Below are 19,407 nucleotides of genomic sequence, written 5' to 3'. Positions count from 1 at the left end.
AGAGACAATGTACCAAATCTTCCATGTAAGATACGGCATTTGAGTGAGAGTGTGATAGGGAGAGTAAATCTTGGGAAAAGCTTATCTCCTTCTTGGAGATTCCCATTAACAGATCATAGCAAAGCCCCAAGAAGTCCCACTAGGAAGAAATCTAATTAGTTCAATTCATTTTTTTTTTTCAAACTTACTTGACAATGGAAGCCTTCTTGGGTGAACATCAACTAACATGCAACAATACCAGTGTTTCTTAGAACATAGTCTAGAAAACACTGGCTTAACAGCAAGTAGTATGACTTGCAAGATTTACCTTTTCTGCTAAGATAATGGTCACCCGTTTGATGAAAGCTGTGGAACTTCTTAACAAAAATTCCAATTGTTCTCCCACAAGCACAATTTTGTGTACAGTTTCAGGGATTCTCTTTACTCCAGGACAAGAACACTTGCTCCACACCACAGGCAAATAAAAACAGGCTTAAAGCAGAATTCTGAAACTGCATGTGTGGCAGAAGTGTCTGAGAGGACACCACAATCTTTTCAGTGTGGCAGCCCCTTAAAGTTCTCGCCCCAGCCGTGCTGATGGGGGAGGGGTGCCCTTCCCAGACCTGGGTTTCCAGAGGGGGCCCTAAGGTCCCTCCTTGGCTCCATGAGAACTGTGAATGAGAACTGGGAGGAGCTGTGCAAAGCGTGGGGTGAGGCAGTGACTCTTCATTCCTTCTGGCATTCCGCTTCCGGGCTGAAATAAAAGGATGTGCGATGTCTCCTCTACACAGAGGGAAGGTGATTCTGGGCTACACCGCCAGCGAGCTCTGCAGGAGGGGATCTGGCTACCAGTTCATCCACGCTGCAGACATGATGTACTGCGCAGAGAACCACGTGCGAAGTGAGTTCCAGAGGCGCCCTGCGGGTCTCACACTGCCCCGTGGGAGGCGGGCTAGACCCCTGCACCCTGCCGGGGGCTCCTCCCCACCTCCCGCGGGGCCGGCTCCTGAGGGCTCCAAGCGGGGTGGTGGGCGGCGGCGTCAGACACGAGCCTCGTCTCTCCTCCTGCAGTGATGAGGACGGGCGAGAGCGGCCTCACGGTGTTCCGGCTGCTCACCAAGCAGGGGCGCTGGCTGTGGGTGCAGTCCAACGCGCGCCTGGTGTTCCGCGGCGGCCGGCCCGAGTGCATCGTCGCCCGACAGCGGGCCCTCACGTAAGTGGCCAGGGCGCCCTGGCAGAAGCCGCGGTCGCATCTCAGCGGCGCGCCCTGCCGGAAGTGGAGTCCCCTGGCGGTTCCGGTGAGAGCCGGCTCCCCAGTGAGCTTCCGCCGCCCGGTAGTACATGAAGATCCCTTGGCCTGGTTGCGGTCGTGAGTGAGGTTCCGATGTAAGGGTCGTTGCCAGGCGAGATGGAAGTGAAGCCCCACAGGCCACGCTGTTAGTCCGGGCCTTGTCCTGAGGGTCGGAAATGAGAGCCAGACGTAAGGCGGGCTGATGGCGGCGAGCACCGTGAGACCGCCACCCCACAAGTCCCTCAGTAGCCTCCAGGCCTGAGCCGATGGCCCCGGGGCCCCTCTTGTCTAGTTGTTTGACATTGGAGGGAAGGCTGAACCCCTCACGGGCCTCGGTTACTCCTGTAGACCAGGGAGAGTGCACCCTCCGGGTGGTTTCCTGATGTGGAGCCAGTGGGATGGGTCACTTTTTCCAGGCTTGACGTGCAGAGCCTTGGAGGCCGAGTTCCAGCGGAGAAAGTGTCTGTGGCTTTTTTTTTTTTTGAGACGGAGTCCCCATTCCTTCCAGATAGCAGCTTGAGCATGAAGAAAGGCATAACTAAAATCAGTGTAAATGTTAATTCTTAAGTCCCTTCCCAATTGCAAGGCTCTGAGAAGAGCTATTAATTCCACGTTTTGAGCCAAGATAGAAGCTGGTAAGGCCCTTTAAGATTCAGTTACCTCGTGTTGACTGACAACTGCATGCCCACGTTTTCTGCTTCCCTGGTGCATAAAGCAGCTTCCATCTGTAAACCATTCTAGCTCAGGATTATCTAGAGGTTCATCCTTTAAATCTGGCCAGCTGGAATAAACTTGCTCCATAACTCGTATACAAGAATGATCTAGAGTGCCTGTAGGATCAGGCAGATAGGTAGCTGGATTCAAAATCTGGCATTCTTTAAGAGTTACAGCAGGAGTGTCTAGCAACAAAGCCTAATAGTTCACTAAGTATCCGCCTGTCATCCAGTGGTGTCCTTCAGCTTCTAGGATTCCTTGTACTTGATGTGGGGTTAAAACCTCCACATGTTGTCTTAAAGTCAGTTTATTGGCTTCATCTACCAAAAGAGCAGCTGGGGCATCCAGGCCATCCTGAAAGCTTCCTGGTCTAATTGTAGAAAAATATGACTCTTGTAGGGAGATATCTCCCAGCTTCTGGACAAGGATACCCAAAGCAGTTCCTTGTTTTTCAGCCACATAAAGGAAAAATGGCTTATCAAGATTAGGGATCTCCAGGGCTGGAGCTGATCCAAATTTCTCCTTGAAAGGATTAAAAGCTTGTTTACAATTGCTATCCCATTCAAAAGGATCTACATCTGCTTCTTTTAGGGCCTCATATAACGGCTTGGCCATATGCTCAAATCCAGGCACCCATAAACAGCAGAATCCTGCCAGCCCTAGGAAAGCCTGCAGCTGCTTTCTGGTTTTGGGTTCTGGAATGCCCAGGATAGCGTCCCTTCATGCTGGGGCTATTGCCCAAGTGCCACAGGGGTTGATATATATCCTAAGTATTTAACCTCTTGAGATGAAACCTGGGCCTTATGCAGCAAGGTCCTATACCCATTAGCTCCCAGAAAATTTACCAACTTAATGGTGTTTTCTTCTGAGTCTCTTTTGGTTGTGCTAGCAACCAATAAATCATCCACATATTGGATAATAGTGACCTTATTCAATTGTAATAGCCTTAATTTCCTAGCCAATGCATTTCCAAACAGATGAAGGCTCTGCCTGAGAGCCTTCCATGGGAAGAACCGTCCAAGTTAACTGAGAAACTAAATGACTCAACTTGGGATCTTTCTGTTCAAACGCAAAGGTGAATTATGAATCAGGGTGTAATAGAATGCCAAAAAAAAATGGCATCTTTAAGATCTAAGATTGTAAATCAGTCAGCATCCCCAGGGACCTGGGCTAACAGCACATAGGGATTGGGCACTACAGGATATATGGGAACGACAGCCTCACTGAAAGCCTGAAGCTATTGAACAAATCTATAGTCGCTCTTTGGCTTTTCAACTGGCAAGACTAGAGTATTACAAGCAGACTCACAGGGCCTTAACAACCAGAATTGCAAAAACTTGGCTATTAATGGTCCAATCCCTCTTTGTGCCTCGAGCTTTAAAGGCCATTGTCTCTTCCAGGGGTACAGGACACTAGGCTTAAGTTGGATGCAAACCAGGGGACTGTTTAATGCTTTGCCTGGAACCTCAGTGTCCCATACTATAGGATTTACTTCGGGGGTTACTTCAGTAGGTAAGCTAGATAAGTCACCTATTAACTTTCCTCCCTTATCACAGAAAAGGAGAAGGAGCAATCTTTCATCTGCCTTGTTATTTCCAAAAGGTACCACTGTTTGCAGCTGATCAACAAATCCCTTCCCAATAAAGGGGTGGAACAGTCAGGCATTATAAGAAAGGCAAATTATAAGAAAGAAAACTTTATGAGAAAACCAAAGTCCCTGATGGGCAGCTTACAGGATAGGTAAAGTAGCATCGGTGAGCTTGTCTATTTAACCCCATGATCATACACTTTTGGGGTGACAGAAGCTCATTATAATGGGTCAAAACAGAGTAAGCAGCTCCCATATCCAGAAGGAAGGTAATATTCTTACCTTCACTTCAAGGGTTACCTGAGGCTCCTCTGAAGATGTGGCTAGTTGTCCAACAGGAGGTGTGTAAGAACATCTTGGGCCCCAGCACTCTTGGGCTTGCTTGGCTATTTTGGCCATCATTGGTTTGGGTGCCAATGGCTCCCTTTGGAACGGTGGGCATCCCCTTTTCCAATGGCCAGTTTTCTTACAGTGTACACACTGATGAATATCCAAGACATGGCAACTCAAATGCCCAGCTCTGGGCTTTCCACCTTTTTGCTTCACTAGTTCAGCCAAGAGCTGCACCTTGTGGGAGGTTCTTTTTGCTCTTTCTGCTTTCCCTGTTCTGTCCCTGTTATTAAAAATGAAAAATGCCATATTCAAAGCTGATTTATAGGTGTCTGGGGACCCATAGCTGTGCTTTGTAGTTTCTTACAGTTATCAGGGGCAGACTGGGTTATAAAATGTACTCCCCAAAGGGTGTGTCCTTCCCTTGAGTCAGGATCTGTATTAATATATTTCCTAGTAGCCCCAACTAAACACTGTTGGAACAAAGCTGGATTCTTATCTTTACCCTGAGGAACTTCCTTAACCTTTTCATAGTTAACAGGCTTTGTCATACACTTCTTCATCCCTTCCAACAAACAAGTGACCATATGATCTCTCCTCCCTAAGTCCTCACTCATCAGCATGGATCCCAGCCGTCCCACGATGCGTTGTTTCTCTTTCACTGTACAACACAGAGACAACAGAACATGCAGATCCTTCCAAGTTAAACTATAGGTCAGAGTTAATTTCTCAAACTCGTCTATGAGTTTTCCTGGATCTTCAGAGAAATGACCAAACTTCTCCTTACATAGAGTCAAATCAGACATAGAAAAGGGGATGTGTACTCTTTTTTGTTTTTGTTTGTTTGTTTTTTGGTTTCCTGTTTTTTGTTTGTTTGTTTGTTTTTTTGAGACAGAGTCTCCCTCTGCCGCCCAGGCTGGAGTGCAATGGCACAATCTCGACTCACTGCAAGCTCCACCTCCTAGGTTTACACCATTCTCCTGCCTCAGCCTGCCCAGCAGCTGGAACTACAGGCACACGCCGCCACGCCTAGCTAATTTTTTGTATTTTTAGTATAGACGGGGGTTTCACCGTGTTAGCCAGGATGGTCTCAATCTCCTGACCTTGTGATTCACCTGCCTCGGCCTCGCAAAGTGCTGCCTCTGCACCCAGCTGGGGATATGTACTCTCACAGTGCCTTCTTCCCCATTTGCCACCTCTCTAAGTGGACAAAGATTTCCCTTTGGAGGTTAATAAGAGGCTCCACTATGAGTAGTCCTCACAAGGCTAGGTTCTTCAGGGAGTGGTGGGTATAGAGTGGGACTAGGCGGGTAGGGAGGTGGAGACAAAGAGGTCTCAATAGAACTTCCAGGTCAACTAAAGGGAGAAAGGGTCGACACACCTGAACCTTCAGAGATGACAGAAGGAGGTTCTGCTCCATTCAGAAATGCTTACTGAACTCTGGGGGCTTGCATCAAGGGATCATCTAATATCTAGTATGTCTAGTTCATTTTCTTCATTTCCTCTCATTAAGCATGCACATGCCTGTTGCAGGGTTTTATCCCAACTGAACAGCAAAAATATTTAAACATACGGTATTTTATCTCATTTTCGTCTCTTACAAAACAAATCAAGTGGAAGTATAGTATTAAAGGCCATAGTTCCAGTGGGAGGCCATTTCTCTTATTTTTCCAGCTAATACTGAGGCCAAAAAGTATTACATAGAAACATCAGTATTCTCTTCTTAAGCCCATTTAGTTTAAACAGTTCCAGTGTTCAAGAATACATACTAGCAGTGAGTCCTTTGGGATCAATGTCATGGTTCCTGAGAAGGAGGCAGGTGATGTTGAAAGAAAAGTTCGAAACCTATGAGATTGTATTGTTACTGGCTGAGTTCCACTAAAAAGTATAGGAGAGGTTTTTAAGGCCAGCTGCATTAATGAGGGGATCCCTGCTGAAAATCAAATTCTCTTATTCACACTATCCAAATAACATAAATGAGCTGAGCCATTAATCTTAGATTAACCACAGCATGGATCTGACAAAATAAATGTTGAATAAGGCAAAGGAAATGAAGATAACTTAGATGGGGATGACCAGAGCAAGCAGCCTCTGGCCAGTAGTGCCAGTGTGGGCTGGACAAGCAAAGACAATTTGCCCGGATCCAAGAAAGGAAAGAAGTTTTTTAGTGTGCAAATGGAACAAAACAGCAAGGAGAAAAGTCCCCTGATTTCCAACAAAATACAACCGCACCTATCTAATCGTATTGCTCATAGCTGTTAAATACCAAATCTTAATCAGCAGTTTTAGGGGTGAAGCCTAAGCAGCTACAGTCTTAAAATAACCCAAAGTAAACCAAATCCTGCAGTGCCTTTTTCCCCCTGTGTTTCACAAGCAAACAGGCAGAAATCAGGAGGTACACAGGAGAAGAGAAAGGTTAAAATCCCTAAGACCAGTTAAATGAAGACTTCTGAAAATGATGGTGAAACAGAGATACCAACCAAGAAATTGATTCATGCAGCAAAGAGGAAAAGGCAGATTAATACTAAGAGCATAACAGTTAACATCCTGTGATACCAAACCTTCTCTTAGCTGAGAGGGACTTTACTCCAAACCCCTAAATCTTAGGAAGGACTCTAACCTCCTAAGTTGCGCCTCAAATGCCGGTTGAGTCAAGCATATTTACCTTTTTTAAAGAGGGGCCTTTAACCCTGTCTGTCTTAGGAGAGACTCTAACTCCCCTAATTGAGCCTCTAACCCAATCCCATCCTCTACCCGGGTAAACGCACCCCACTTACCCAAAGTTGGCCAATTGGTGTTGCAAGCAGATGACTTTCCTTTGGGTGGAGGGTCTCTTCAGTAGAATCCCCATGGGGTTTGCCAGGAACGTGTTCCCAATCCGGACTCCAAGAGAAGGTTCTTGAATCTCGCACAAGAAAGAATTCAGTGAGAGTTCACAGTGCAAAACGAAAGCAAATTTATTAAGAAAGTGGAGTGGTGAAAGAAAAGCTACTGTATAGAAAGAGTAGGGCATTCCTGAAAGTAAGAGGAGGAACATGCCCATCCTAGGTACAATATTGTTTACATATAGGATAACAAAATGCAGGGATGTGCTCTACTGTTAATACAAGGGTTTGTGATAAAGGATTGATTTTTTAATTACTATATTTTGCAAGAATCAATACTATTATCTTTAAAGCAAATTTAGGAACGTCTTTGTTCCCAAGATACTGGGATATTGGGACATTCCTGAGTCTGGGTCTGTTTAGTAAACGTTATGAATCTGTTCCCTTAACCGTAAACATCTAGAGGCTAGGAATGCCTAAACTCCTGGAAATGGAGCCCAGCAAGTCCAAGCCTCATTTTTCCTCACCCTCACTCATGATAGAGTCACTCTGGTTCGAATGCCTCTGACATCCGGAATGGGAAACTTCATTCTCTGGGTTCACTGATTCTCTTCCTCCTGTACTGCAGGCTCAGCTGCTCACTGCTTGCAAAGCCAACGACAAGGACCAAGTGCAGACAAAGGAAAGTGACTTTATTTTCCAAAGCTAGCAGTGGGGAAACAACTGGTGTATGCCTCTAGAACCACTTCAAAAGTTTGGGCTGAGGGAAGCGATTTTAAAAAGGGAACCTTGCCGGGTGCGGTGGCTCAAGCCTGTAATCCCAGCACTTTGGGAGGCCGAGACGAGCGGATCACGAGGTCAGCAGATCGAGACCATCCTGGCTAACACGGTGAAACCTCGTCTCTACTAAAAAAATACAAAAAACTAGCCGGGCGAGATGGCGGGCGCCTGTAGTCCCAGCTACTCAGGAGGCTGAGGCAGGAGAATGGCGTGAACCCGGAAAGCAGAGCTTGCAGTGAGCTGAGGTCTGGCCACTGCACTCCAGCCCGGGCAACAGAGCGAGACTCCACCTCAAAAAAATAAAAATAAAAATAAAATAAAATAAAAAGGGAACCTTGATATGGGAGGCATGCAGGAGTTGTGCAGGATTCAATGGATGTGTGTCTTGCCCCAGTGCCTGTCTTGAGTTATGGTCCACCTGGAGCTTCAGGCTGATGCCATCTTGACAGTGACTGGGCGGTAGTTTATTCATCTTGAGAGAGTCTGTAAGAAGGAGAGAATTCCACAGCTGGGTGTTTGTGCTTGTTTCTTTTTAAATTAGCCTCTGGTACTTCTTAACAAATATATAGTTAGATAAGTGTGCATGGTGTGAGTTTAACAAGCATTCAGTTAGATAAATGTGCACAAGGCAAGGGAGTGTAAGGTGGGAAAGAGAAGGGAGTGGAGTTTTAAAGTGCATTTCACAGCCATATTTTAAGACTAAGGAAAAGGCTTCTGTAATTTGCTTCAAGGTTACACCTTGAAACTGGGGGGAACAAAAGGAGAAAAAGGAGAAAGAAGAAAAATATTTTTAATGTATTTTGAAGCTCTATTACTCAGTTACACTAATATGCCAAATTCTTAGGCCTGTACCAAAATGGCTACAAGTATTGAGGCCCTGAATACTAACTGCAAAGAACTGAATACTAACTGCAAAGAATTCAAGACTCCATTTGCCCAGAATTCAAACTCTTAATCTAGAATCTTCCATCAACCATATTCAGCAGAAGTTGCTGTTTTCCATTGCATGCCGCAGAAATGAAATGTGAATGAAAATAAAAACTTGGGATCCCAATTCACTCTGCCAAAGGAAAAATTAAGCTGAAAGCTGAGTCATGCAAGAAGCTGTATTTCCTTTTGTCCCTGAGTAGATCGTTACAGATAAAAAGTTAAATATCTCCACAAGTAGCTAGTCTAAGTTCACCTTATCTTACTGAGTGGGAGACGAATATATATTGACTATTCCCCTACTTGCTCCCTTTCTCTTGCAACATGTGGATTCAGTAATATGACCATACCCTCCCTCTTTCCCCTCCAGCCTGCTTTTCCCCTTTAAATACTGACACCCTCAAAATCATCTTTGGAGAAGAGACTTGTCTCCTAGGTGCATGTCCTTAACCTCGGCACAATAAACTTCTAAATTGATTGAGACCTGTCTCATATACTCTTTGGTTTACACTAAAAATGTGCGCCCTCAGAAATGGCATTCCTTCAACCTACCCTACTCACTTCTGCTATAATTCTGTGCCATGTGGTCTTTTAAGAGGAAAGGAATCAAAGCTATCATTCTGTAGACTCACCTCAGGGCAGGGCAGGCTAATAACAGCTCCCATGACACTTTCTGGGTGATGCAGAGAGTCTGTCGTTAACTTCCAGAAGACCAAGATTCCATGTTGAAGTCTTGTCAATCTACAACATACTTTGTAAACTATAATGTGCATACTAACAGAAAGCGTTTCATTGTTTTTATTTATTTTTACATTGCCAGGATATCAGACCACACAGTGTTATCTTCCAGCTAGTGAACCAGCATGGCCCAGCCCCCAGGTGGATCTGCGGCATGTCTTTATAAAATGGATGGTCAAAATGGGAAATGTAGGGGATGATGAATGTCTTCATTCATTTTCTGTTTCTTTTAACAGAATTCCTGAAACTCGGTAATTTATAAAGAGAAGGAGTTTATTTCTTACAGTTTATGGAGGCTGAGAAGTCCAAGGTCCAGGGGCCGCATCAGATGACAGCCTTCTTGCTGGTGGGGACTCTGTAGAGTTCCAGTGTGGCCACCAAGCCCCCCACCATGATAACCTATCAGTTCACTAATCCATTAGGGGATTAATCCATTCATAAGGACAGAGCTCTCATGATCCAGTCCCCTCCTGAAGGCCCCACCTCTCAAGACTGCCACACTGGGGATTGTTTCAACATGAGCTTTGGAGGGGAAAAATATTCAAACTGTATAAACAAATGAGCCAAGAGAAGCTATCTGGACCATTCCCATTAGTGCCACATTATGAACAGTGATCAGAGATCCAGTAATGTGAAAATATGCCATAGGTAACAAACTTTCCTGCCTTTGGAGGCTGAAACCTTGCTGAGAAATATTTAGATCATGGGAAAATCACAGAACTGTGTCAAACAACTTGGATTCTGAGCTTGATTCCACTCTGGTCTCAGAAAACCACCTTATAAATGTGCCTCACTTTCCTGCCATGCAAAACTGAGAGGGCTTTAGTGTGCATTTTCTATGGCTCTTATCAGCTCTACTATTCTTTGGATTTACTAAGCAAGAAGTTCATAAATCAATAGTTTTGTTAAATAGTGTTTATTTCATCAAGTGCAAAAATAATACATGCTCGTTGTAGAAAATTTAGAAAATGAAAACACTGCAACAGTGAAATAGCTATTGTGCTACTAGTCAGAGAAAAAAATGTTGTCAGTATCTTAATACATTTACTTCAAGTAAGTTTTGACACATTTAAATTTTATATTTGAAATTATACAGTATGTTTCATATCTTACTTTTTCCACGAGAATAAATTGAAAGCAATTTTCATATCAAAATTATCCATAAATGCCTTTATTGTTGTTTCATATGCTCCGATATGGATACGTGATGGCCTTTCATTAAATATTGAAATTTAGGGTTGGGGTTTTTAAATTACTATGAAGATATTGTGATAAATGGAAATTTATATGTAAATAACTGGCTGCTATTCCAGTTTCCTTAGAATCTCAAGAGTGGAACTTTTAGGTCAAAGGATTTAAGCATTTCAAAATTCTTTGATACTATTGTCAAATTATTCTCCAGAGAGCCTACACCAAATTATTCTCTGGCCAGGCTTAATGCAATACAGGTTTAGCACAGAGTCATCCTAGCATCAGATAGACAGAGTGATGAAGAGGCAGGTTGTCAAGAAACAGATCTGGGTGGAGGTATGAAGATTGAATTGTTAAATTAAAGAAGTATCTTAAACCCATGAGGACAGGACAAAGTTGTAGGTAAGGTTGGGACAACAGTTTAGCCATTTACAGGGAGTTGGGGGAGGAAAGTTAAATCCCTCCCTCATACCTTTTACCACAAAAATGTATCCAGATATGGTACTCTTTTTGTTAAACTCTTCTGGAACAGTTCCACCACTGTAATGTTGAAGTTGCTCTTTTTGCATCAACCCTCTCATAAGTAATAGCCATAACAACTGTAGCTGAAATAGCTGGCCAAAATATTGTTTTAAAATGAGGCACTGGAGAGTCAATGCTTGAAAGAAAGGAATGGCCCTTGTTGAGTTTCCTGCTTTTTACTGCTTTCTATCTGAGAAAAACTCTACTTGGTGCTGGGCAGTTAAAAACTGAAATGTTGACTCATCATCTTAATGTCTCAAGAACCAGAGAACATAGATTATGGTAACTGCAGCAGCTGCAAATGAAGGAGCAAAGCTAGAAATGAATGATCCAGAAAAGAGGAGCCTTTATATTTTATGAATTAACTCAATCTAAATTTCTGCTGACGACTGAATCATGCAAGCATTGAGATAGACTTACAGCAACCAACTTAAGATCAAAAGAACTGAACAGAGATTTCCACTGTTGCCCACCACAAGGGAAACATAGTTTGCATTTGCATTTTAAGTCATCCAGTTACACAAAACAAAACAAAAAACTCAATACTCTTTGGAAGGATAGAATAGAATACAAAATCTACAGTGTGTCATCATGATATCCAGGCTATAGTCCAAAATTACTTGACATATGAGGAAACAGGAAAGAAAATCTCAAAAGAAAATGCAACCAATAGAGACCAATCCTAAGATGACCCAAGTATTGGATAAGAATTTTTTTTTTTTTTTTTTTGAGAGAGAGTCTCACTCTGTCACCCGGGCTGGAGTGCAGTGGCGTGATCTCGGCTCACTGCAAGTTCCACCTCCTGGGTTCACGCCATTCTCCTGCCTCAGCCTCCCAAGTAGCTGGGACTACAGGCACACGCCACCACGCCCGGCTAACTTTTTGTATTTTTAGTACAGACAGGGTTTCACTGTGTTAGCCAGGATGGTCTTGATCTCCTGACCTCGTGATCTGCTTGCCTCGGCCTCCCAAAGTGTTGGAATTACAGGCATGAGCCACCGCACCCAGCTGGATAAGAATTTTATAGCAACTATTATAATTATGCTCATGGACATAAAGGAAAATGTACTTATGATGAATGAAAAGATAAGAAATCTCAGCAGAAAAAAATAGAAACAGAATATTTGGAACAATATCTACAAATAATTCACTGGGTGTACATAACAGATTGAAGATGGCAGGAGAGTTTGTGAACTTGAAGACAGAGCAATAGAATTATCCAATCTGAAGAACAAAGATTTTAAAAGATTGAAAAAAGAAATAAACAGCTTCAGGGATCTGCGGGACAATAATAAAAGGTCTAATATATGGGCAAATAGAGTCCCAGAAGAAGAGCAGAGATCAAATGGAGCTGAGAAAAGAAAGATTTGAAGAAATAATGGCTGGAAACTTTCCCAATGTAGTGAACGTTGTAACTTTATGCATCAGAACAATCATCAAATTCCAAACAAGATAAATACCAAGAAAACTATACAAAGGCATATCTAGTCAGACCGTCAAATACCAAAAATAAAGAGAAAAGCTTTGAAAGCAATCTGAGAGGAAAGTACATTATACATAGAGAACACTGATTACAATTATTATAGAATTCTCAGAAACAATGGAGATCAGAAGACATTAGAACAATATATTTAAAGTGCTTTAAAAATGGTCAGCTCTGAATTTTGTGATGAATGACAGTATCATTTGAATTTTAAAAGCTAATACTTTGTTGCCAAAAATAGACAAGAAATGCTAACAGAAATTTGTCAAGATGAAGGGAAAGAATACCTGGTGAAACATTGAAACTTGAGACAGGAATGGAGAGTTTGGGAAATGGTAAACAGGTGGATAAATATAAAAGATTATTTTCCCCTTTATTTAAAGTACAAATGACTGCTTAAAGCAAAAAAAAAAAAAAAAAAAGCATATTGTAGGATTTATAACATGTGGATGTGGTAAATCTGCCAACTCTAACATAAAGAACAGGCATTAGGGGTGTGTGTACTATGCAGTTGCAAGGTGCGTATGTTTTATGTAAAGTGTCACAGTATTAATTCTAAGTAGACAATGAAAAGTCAATAGTGTAAAGTAATTCCTAGAACAACCATAAAAATATAATGCAAAAGGTGTAGCCAAAAAGTAGGTAAGTTGAGACGAGTTTCTTTAAAAAAAAAAAAAAAAATCCTCTCTCTAGGCAGGACTTTTTCTGCAGAACAGAGGAATAAAAAGCAGAGGTGACAAACAGAAAGCAAACAGTAAAACAGAAGCCCCAAATTCAACCATATCAATAATTACATCTACAGGTTAATCGACAAAAGACTTCTGCTATTGTTTGGACGTGGTTTGTCCCTGCCAAAATTCATGTTGAAATTTGATTCCCAGTGTGGTGGTGCTGAGCGATGAGGCCTAGTAAGAGGTGTTTGGGCCATGGGGTGGAGCTCTCATGAATAGATTCATTCCGTCTCTCTGGAATGAGTTCTCATTCTTGCAGGACTGAATTCATTACTACAGAGCAGGTTGTTCTTCCTTGTGTTTGGTCTTTGTGCACATGCACACTTGCCTTTTCTGCTTTTCACCATGAATTGAAGCAGCACAAGACCCTCACTAGGTAGGCTGCCCTATTTTGGACTTTCCAGCCTCCAGAATTGTGAGCCAAATAAACTTTTCTTACCCAGTCTCAGGTATTTTATTATATCAACACGAAACAGACTAAGACAACTCCAATCAAAGGACACAGATTGTCAGAATGGACTAAAAATCAAGACCTAACTGTATGCCTTCTAAACAAGATACAGTTTTAAATAATGACACTAAAAGATTGAAAGTAATTAGATGTAAAGAAGCATAAGAGGTAAGCAGTGAGCACAAGAACACCAGAGTAGCTATATCAACATGAGACAAAGCAAATTTAAAGACAAAGGGTATAACAAAAGGGGTGAAGTGGGCTTCAACTTCCTGAAAGGTTCATCCAGTGATAGAGTGTCATGTGTCCATGTCATTCTGGTCAGCTTCCACCAGACATTACATTTTAATTCAGCCAGTTTTCCTTTGTGGAACTTCAAACAAAATGTGCAATTCCAAGCAGTGACAGATCACTGAAGGAAGGTTCCAACCTTGCTGGTCATGTTACAGTCACAGTGTTAGTGACTCTCAGGCCAGCCTGATGATAGCCATTCCCATGAGTCTGTTGGAAGGGAGGGAGCGATGAAGGGAGAAATCATTCTTCCTGGTGATAAATGGTTCATATATCATTTTTGTGTAATGATTTATTTTCAAAGTAAACTTGAAGTTTAGGGAATTCCTACGTGGAGTTTTGGAATACTCATCCCACACATAAGCAGTTTTCTCTGAGACTATTTCATAATGCAAGATAGAGAATAGTTACGAAGAATACTGTACTCCAAAAAATGCAAGAGAAAAGCAAGTGAACTTGCCATTGTGGCTTTTCTTTCTTCTTTAGCTGGAAAAGACAGAAAAGATGGTGTCCTGCCCCTTTGTCATTCATATACCAGCTCCTGGATGTGGGCTTGTGTTTCCTTAACCACAGGAACTTGGAGGGGGAGGAGCACCTGCGCAAACGGGCCCTGCAGCTGCCGTTCACCTTCACTACGGGGGAGGCCGTCCTGTATGAGAGCAGCCTCCCAAGCGCCCTGACTGCCCTCCCAGCCAGGAAGAGGACCAGGGCTAGGAAGGGTCTTCCAGCTGGCCAGGACTCTTCATACCCCGGATCTCTCCTTGGAGCCATGATGCAGCAAAATGAATCCGTGTACTTGTCCTGCATTGCTCCCACCCTCCAGGGCTCACCCTTAGAGAGGCAGGGGTCTGATAACAGATGTGAGGACAAGAAAGAGAAAGAGAAGGAGGAAGGCAGCTCCCTCCTGGCCCTCATCGAGACCCTGCTGGAGAAGGACAAGGAAGAACAGCCTGACCTTTGCTCCACCCTCCAGCACCTGGCTGTCACCAATCTCAACCAGCGTCTGTGGGAAGAGAAGCTTCAAGGAGTTGACTTGGGCCCTGCAGGACCTCAGAACTGCCACCTGCCACCACCCAGCCAAGGAAGAAAACTCCACAGGGAGAAGGAGACCCAGTTTTATGACACTGGGAACGTGGGCTTGCCCCCACCAGCCAGCATGACTTCTCCACAGACCCTGAATCCACCATCTTCTCAGGGCTCAGCCCAGCTAGCCACAGAAGTAACTCCACCTCCAAATGTGGGCTTGGTGCCCAGCTACCCTCAAGCACAGCCCCAGGATTGTCTCATCACTGGTCCTTCTATCCCTGGCCCCACACTCCAGAACCCCCTCCAGGGCGCCCCACAGTGGTGGCCTCGGCACAGCCAGGCAGTGCCTTCGAACTTTGAGATGTGTCAGAAGCCAACATTTGACCTCAGCCCACTGCCTCAGGCCTCCAGCCCAAGCCAGCCTGCCCAGGGTTTTCAGCCAAGCCATACACCGTTTCTCTCTTTAGGAGAAAATGTTTCTCGACACCTGGCTCCACTAGGCCCTGGTGTTCTGAATTTTTGCAAGGAATCTATGCCCTGGACCTCCACACACAGTGGTCAGGGCCAGGGGTCCTTGATCCCCTCAGACCCCACTTTATGTGTCAACCCATGTGGTACCCACCGTTTGGGCAGCATTTGGGATTCCCCCATCCAGGGCCACCCAGTTGCAGTCCCCATGGAGGTGGTGGCAGAGCAGAAAGCAGGGCAGGCCCAGCCTGACCCCTTCAGCTGCCCATGGATGGTTGACTCCTGCCTTCCATGGACACGGCCACCCAGTCCCAGCTTGTACAGAGGTCAGCCCCTGTCTGTGCAGGGGGCACCTGGGACACCAGAGGAAAAATCTGGAGAGGGAGAGCATCCACCCTACTCGCTGGAGCCAAACCAGCTTTCCAGGAGTCCAGCCTGTCCTTCCCCAGTACTTCTGCCTGGATCCTCAGCCATTCGGGGCTCTTACACTGCAGACCCCAACCCAGCCACCAAGCAGCAGCAATGGGTGCAGGAGGTGCTGCAGAGCCAGGAGCACTGTGGGCAGGTGAGAGAAGGGGCACCACGTGTCCATCACCAGGCCGGCCACCTGAGAGATGCCATTCCCCAGGCTCCTCAGCAGAACTTCCCCTCTCCTGACTCTGCCAACAGCTCCGCACATTCAGGTGGCAACCACTACAGCAGCCCAGCAGAGCTTATGGGACAAGTCAAAGACAGACCACAGGTGCCACCTAGCCTGGCCCAGCCTATCTGCCCCCCTGACTTGGCCTGGCCTGCCACATCCATGCAGGGCAGCTATGACATTAGGCTCCGGGTGGGTGTTGGTACACAGGGTCTCAGAAAACCGGGACCAGCAGGGAAGGGCACCCCACCACACTGGTCAAGTACAGAGCTGCTGGCAAATGTGGACATGTCAGGGCCTTAGCCCAGAGAGACAGTACAAGGAGGGGCAATGGAGCTGGCCCAGCCTTGGCTTGGGTTGCTGTGGGGTCCAGAGTGGGGACACGGATTTTGCAAAGGTAGCAGGTTACTGCCATGTGGGTCACGTGAAGCCAGTAGTGGTGGCAGCCACAGCCCCCTGTAGGGCCCCATTTGGTGTCTCCTGGGCCACTGCTGAGCAGCCTGGATGCTCCCCATAATTTAGCCTAGCTTTGGACCCCCAGAACTTGAATTAGTCATAGAGATTTGAATGTGGTCCTCTTGGAACTTCCTGCATGTACCACTTCCAGCACCCTATGCAGAGACCGGCACTTCTCTTTGCCTGGTGCTGCTGGGGATTGAGGCCCTCTGTAGGCATAAAGTCTTCAGGTAACTAACTTTCCCCCAGAAATGCAGCTTTGGATGGAAATCACATGACAGTGCTGCTGCTTCCCTCAGCTCCTGTTGTGGTTTCTGGGTGATGCCCTCAGGACTGAGCAGGGATGTACAGCTGTTTCCCTGAACCCTAAATGGCCCCAAATAGCCACATCTTGAGTCCTCCCCCAACTTTGCTGGGTTTTCTGTCCCTTCTCGTTGGACACTGCAACCCCTCACTTCTGCTTTCAGGAATCTCAGGCTGCCCATCTCTAGGGTCCCTGCTCACTTCTCTTCCCAGTGTTTTGTTTTCATCTGTTGTAGGTTAGAAAATCTGAAGACCAGGTTTGATAAACTTTCCTGAAACCAAAATAAACAGATTCCTAATCAAAGCCTGAATAAGCAAGTATCAATTTTAGACTCCTTGAACTAACCCTCTTCTCTTTTCAGCAAATCTGTTCTTACTCAGTTTCCTGTTTTCCTAACAGCGGTGTTCCCAAAACAAAGGCCGCAAGATGGCACGGGGGGTTCCAGGCCCAACAGCAAAGACATTTTTCTCCCAGGTCTGATGTTAAGATGATGTCGTGCTTTGCATCTCTACACAAGTGATTTGGGGCCTTAACTACTGACATTTTCCTTAAAATTAAAGTTTCTTAAACTCTCAGATTGCTGGGTGAATATTTAACTTATTTCTATGGGTATAATTACACATATTTGAAAGCTTAATCTCTGGATTCCAAAGATATGCTTTTCGACTTCATTTAATTCAGTGCATTTTATACTAAAGGAAATGCATACAGAATTCTCTTTGCTTAAAAAGTTATTTATGAACCCACAAAAATGTTCAAAGGAAAGGGACATGAGGAGCATGCACCAGCAGACATGCCCAGACATTCACCCGGAAGGGGCCCCACAACCATGGTGTCTGGTGACCATGTTTCCAAACTGAGGGCTGAGGCTCAGCATCAAATGAGTGGGGGACCACACGGCCTCCTTTCTGCAATCAGGGCCATCCCAGGTGGCCAGGTAGAGGCCACTGGATGCCCAGTTCTTAGATCACCGTAGGGCACTAACCTGACGGCCGCAGACAGAGAAGGTAAGAGTGAGCCTTTGGCCTGGACACCTGAAAGGGACTCATAATTCACTATCTGGACACAGGACAAGGGGCTGGTCTGCGGAGTCTGGGTGGTCTGTGGAGTCTGTGTGCAGGAAGGCGGTGTCTGAAGGGGGTGCAGGGATAGGGTTGATTGAAACATTTAGGCCACAGGAAGACGGTGTCCAGTCTGAAGGGGGTGCAGGGATGGGGTTGATTGGAACATTTAGGCCACAGGACACCTTGAAATGCAGGGTGTGTGGGGACTCAGTCCCACCGCAGAGCAAAAGAAGAGAGCCTGGCGAGGCTCAGATAGCCACTGCTTCTCCTTCCATAAAGGGTTCAGAACCGCAAAGGCTTACTATAGCACTTCCATTCACTCCTGTGACTTAGAACCACAGAATTCATTGCTGAACTAAAATGAGCCCTGAATATCACCAGTAAGACCTCCTTAGTTAGCATGGGTCCACAGGCATGACCTGATGGCCAGGGACCATTTGTCCTGCTCACGACTGTCACCCAAAAACCAGACACACAGTGGGTGCTTCATGAATATTTGTTCTGTGTATGAACAAGTGAATGAGGGAATGAATGGATGAGTGGACAAAGAAACCACAGAACTAAAGACCAGGAGGTCAAGGGACTCACCCAGTGCAGAGCCCAGGTGGGGAGCCCTCTCGTCCTCTGCTCGTTAGAGACTGTTGAGCTGCACACAGCAGGGGAAAGAAGAGGGAAGCCATTTTTGCCCATTTTTCAACAGCATTGTGGATTCCTGGGTGTTGATGATGTTGTTTTATGACAGGAAGTCTGTTATCTTGGACTCTTAAGCCAAAAAACACTGAGACATCAAAGAAACAAAGCCCTGCAACTTGACACAGAGGGGTGCAAATAAACACCAAAACAATCACCAGTACTCAGTAATGCTTTAACCTTCTCCCTCAAATGAAAAAAATGTCCCATTGTGAGGTAAGTTTCGATTTCTAATCTCACATAGAATTTGAATGTGGGCAGCATTGTGCCCTAACAGGCAGAGGTCTAACTGGAGTGCTGTTTATGCTTTCCTCTGCCCTGCTCTTGTAATACCTAACCTTGTTTTTTACCAACTTTGTTTGTAGACTCTCCCTTTCTCCCTTAATCACCTAGCTTTGTTTCCACATGAATAAGCTCTCCCTTAGCTGAGAAAGCCGGATGGACAAACTCCATTTGGCTCTGTCATTTGCAAGGCTTCAAGGACTCCTTACCCACCCCCTTCCTCAAGGAGTTAACTTGGGTAAGCTGACTCTCAACATTTCAGAGTCCAATTAACTGATAAGGTACTGAAGCAAGCAAGGTAGGAAGTTCCCTGGATTTTACTCAAGAGATAATAAAACCTTGAGTATGTGTCTGGCAGAACCCACATATATAACATCTTATGAAAGATTTAGAGCTCCTGCACCTAGAAACTTTGTTTATCTGTAACCATTTGTCTTTTTTTTTTTTTTTTTTTTTTGAGACGGAGTCTGGCTCTGTCACCCAGACTGGAGTGCAGTGGCCAGATCTCGGCTCACTGCAAGCTCCGCCTCCCGGGTTTACGCCATTCTCCTGCCTCAGCCTCCCCAGTAGCTGGGACTACAGGCATCGCCACCTCGCCCGGCTAGTTTTTGTATTTATTAGTAGAGACGGGGTTTC

At 45.0% G+C, this 19,407-nt stretch overlaps 1 protein-coding gene across 1 annotated transcript; it reads left to right on the top strand.

Annotated features, from left to right (window-relative positions):
• The first annotated feature begins 730 nt into the window (after nucleotides 1-730).
• On the top strand, nucleotides 731-17,312 carry LOC117095896. Its single transcript, XM_033232718.1, has 3 exons — nucleotides 731-880; nucleotides 1,051-1,192; nucleotides 14,415-17,312. The coding sequence occupies exons 1-3, from the start codon at nucleotides 754-756 to the stop codon at nucleotides 16,276-16,278; spliced, it is 2,133 nt and encodes a 710-aa protein (XP_033088609.1). The 5' UTR covers nucleotides 731-753; the 3' UTR covers nucleotides 16,279-17,312.
• The last annotated feature ends 2,095 nt before the right edge of the window (nucleotides 17,313-19,407 follow it).

The sequence above is a fragment of the Trachypithecus francoisi genome, unplaced genomic scaffold, assembly GCF_009764315.1.
Source record: "Trachypithecus francoisi isolate TF-2019V2 unplaced genomic scaffold, Tfra_2.0 Lachesis_group14, whole genome shotgun sequence".
Classification (NCBI taxonomy): domain Eukaryota; kingdom Metazoa; phylum Chordata; class Mammalia; order Primates; family Cercopithecidae; genus Trachypithecus; species Trachypithecus francoisi.
This window is presented reverse-complemented; position numbering and strand designations above follow the sequence as displayed.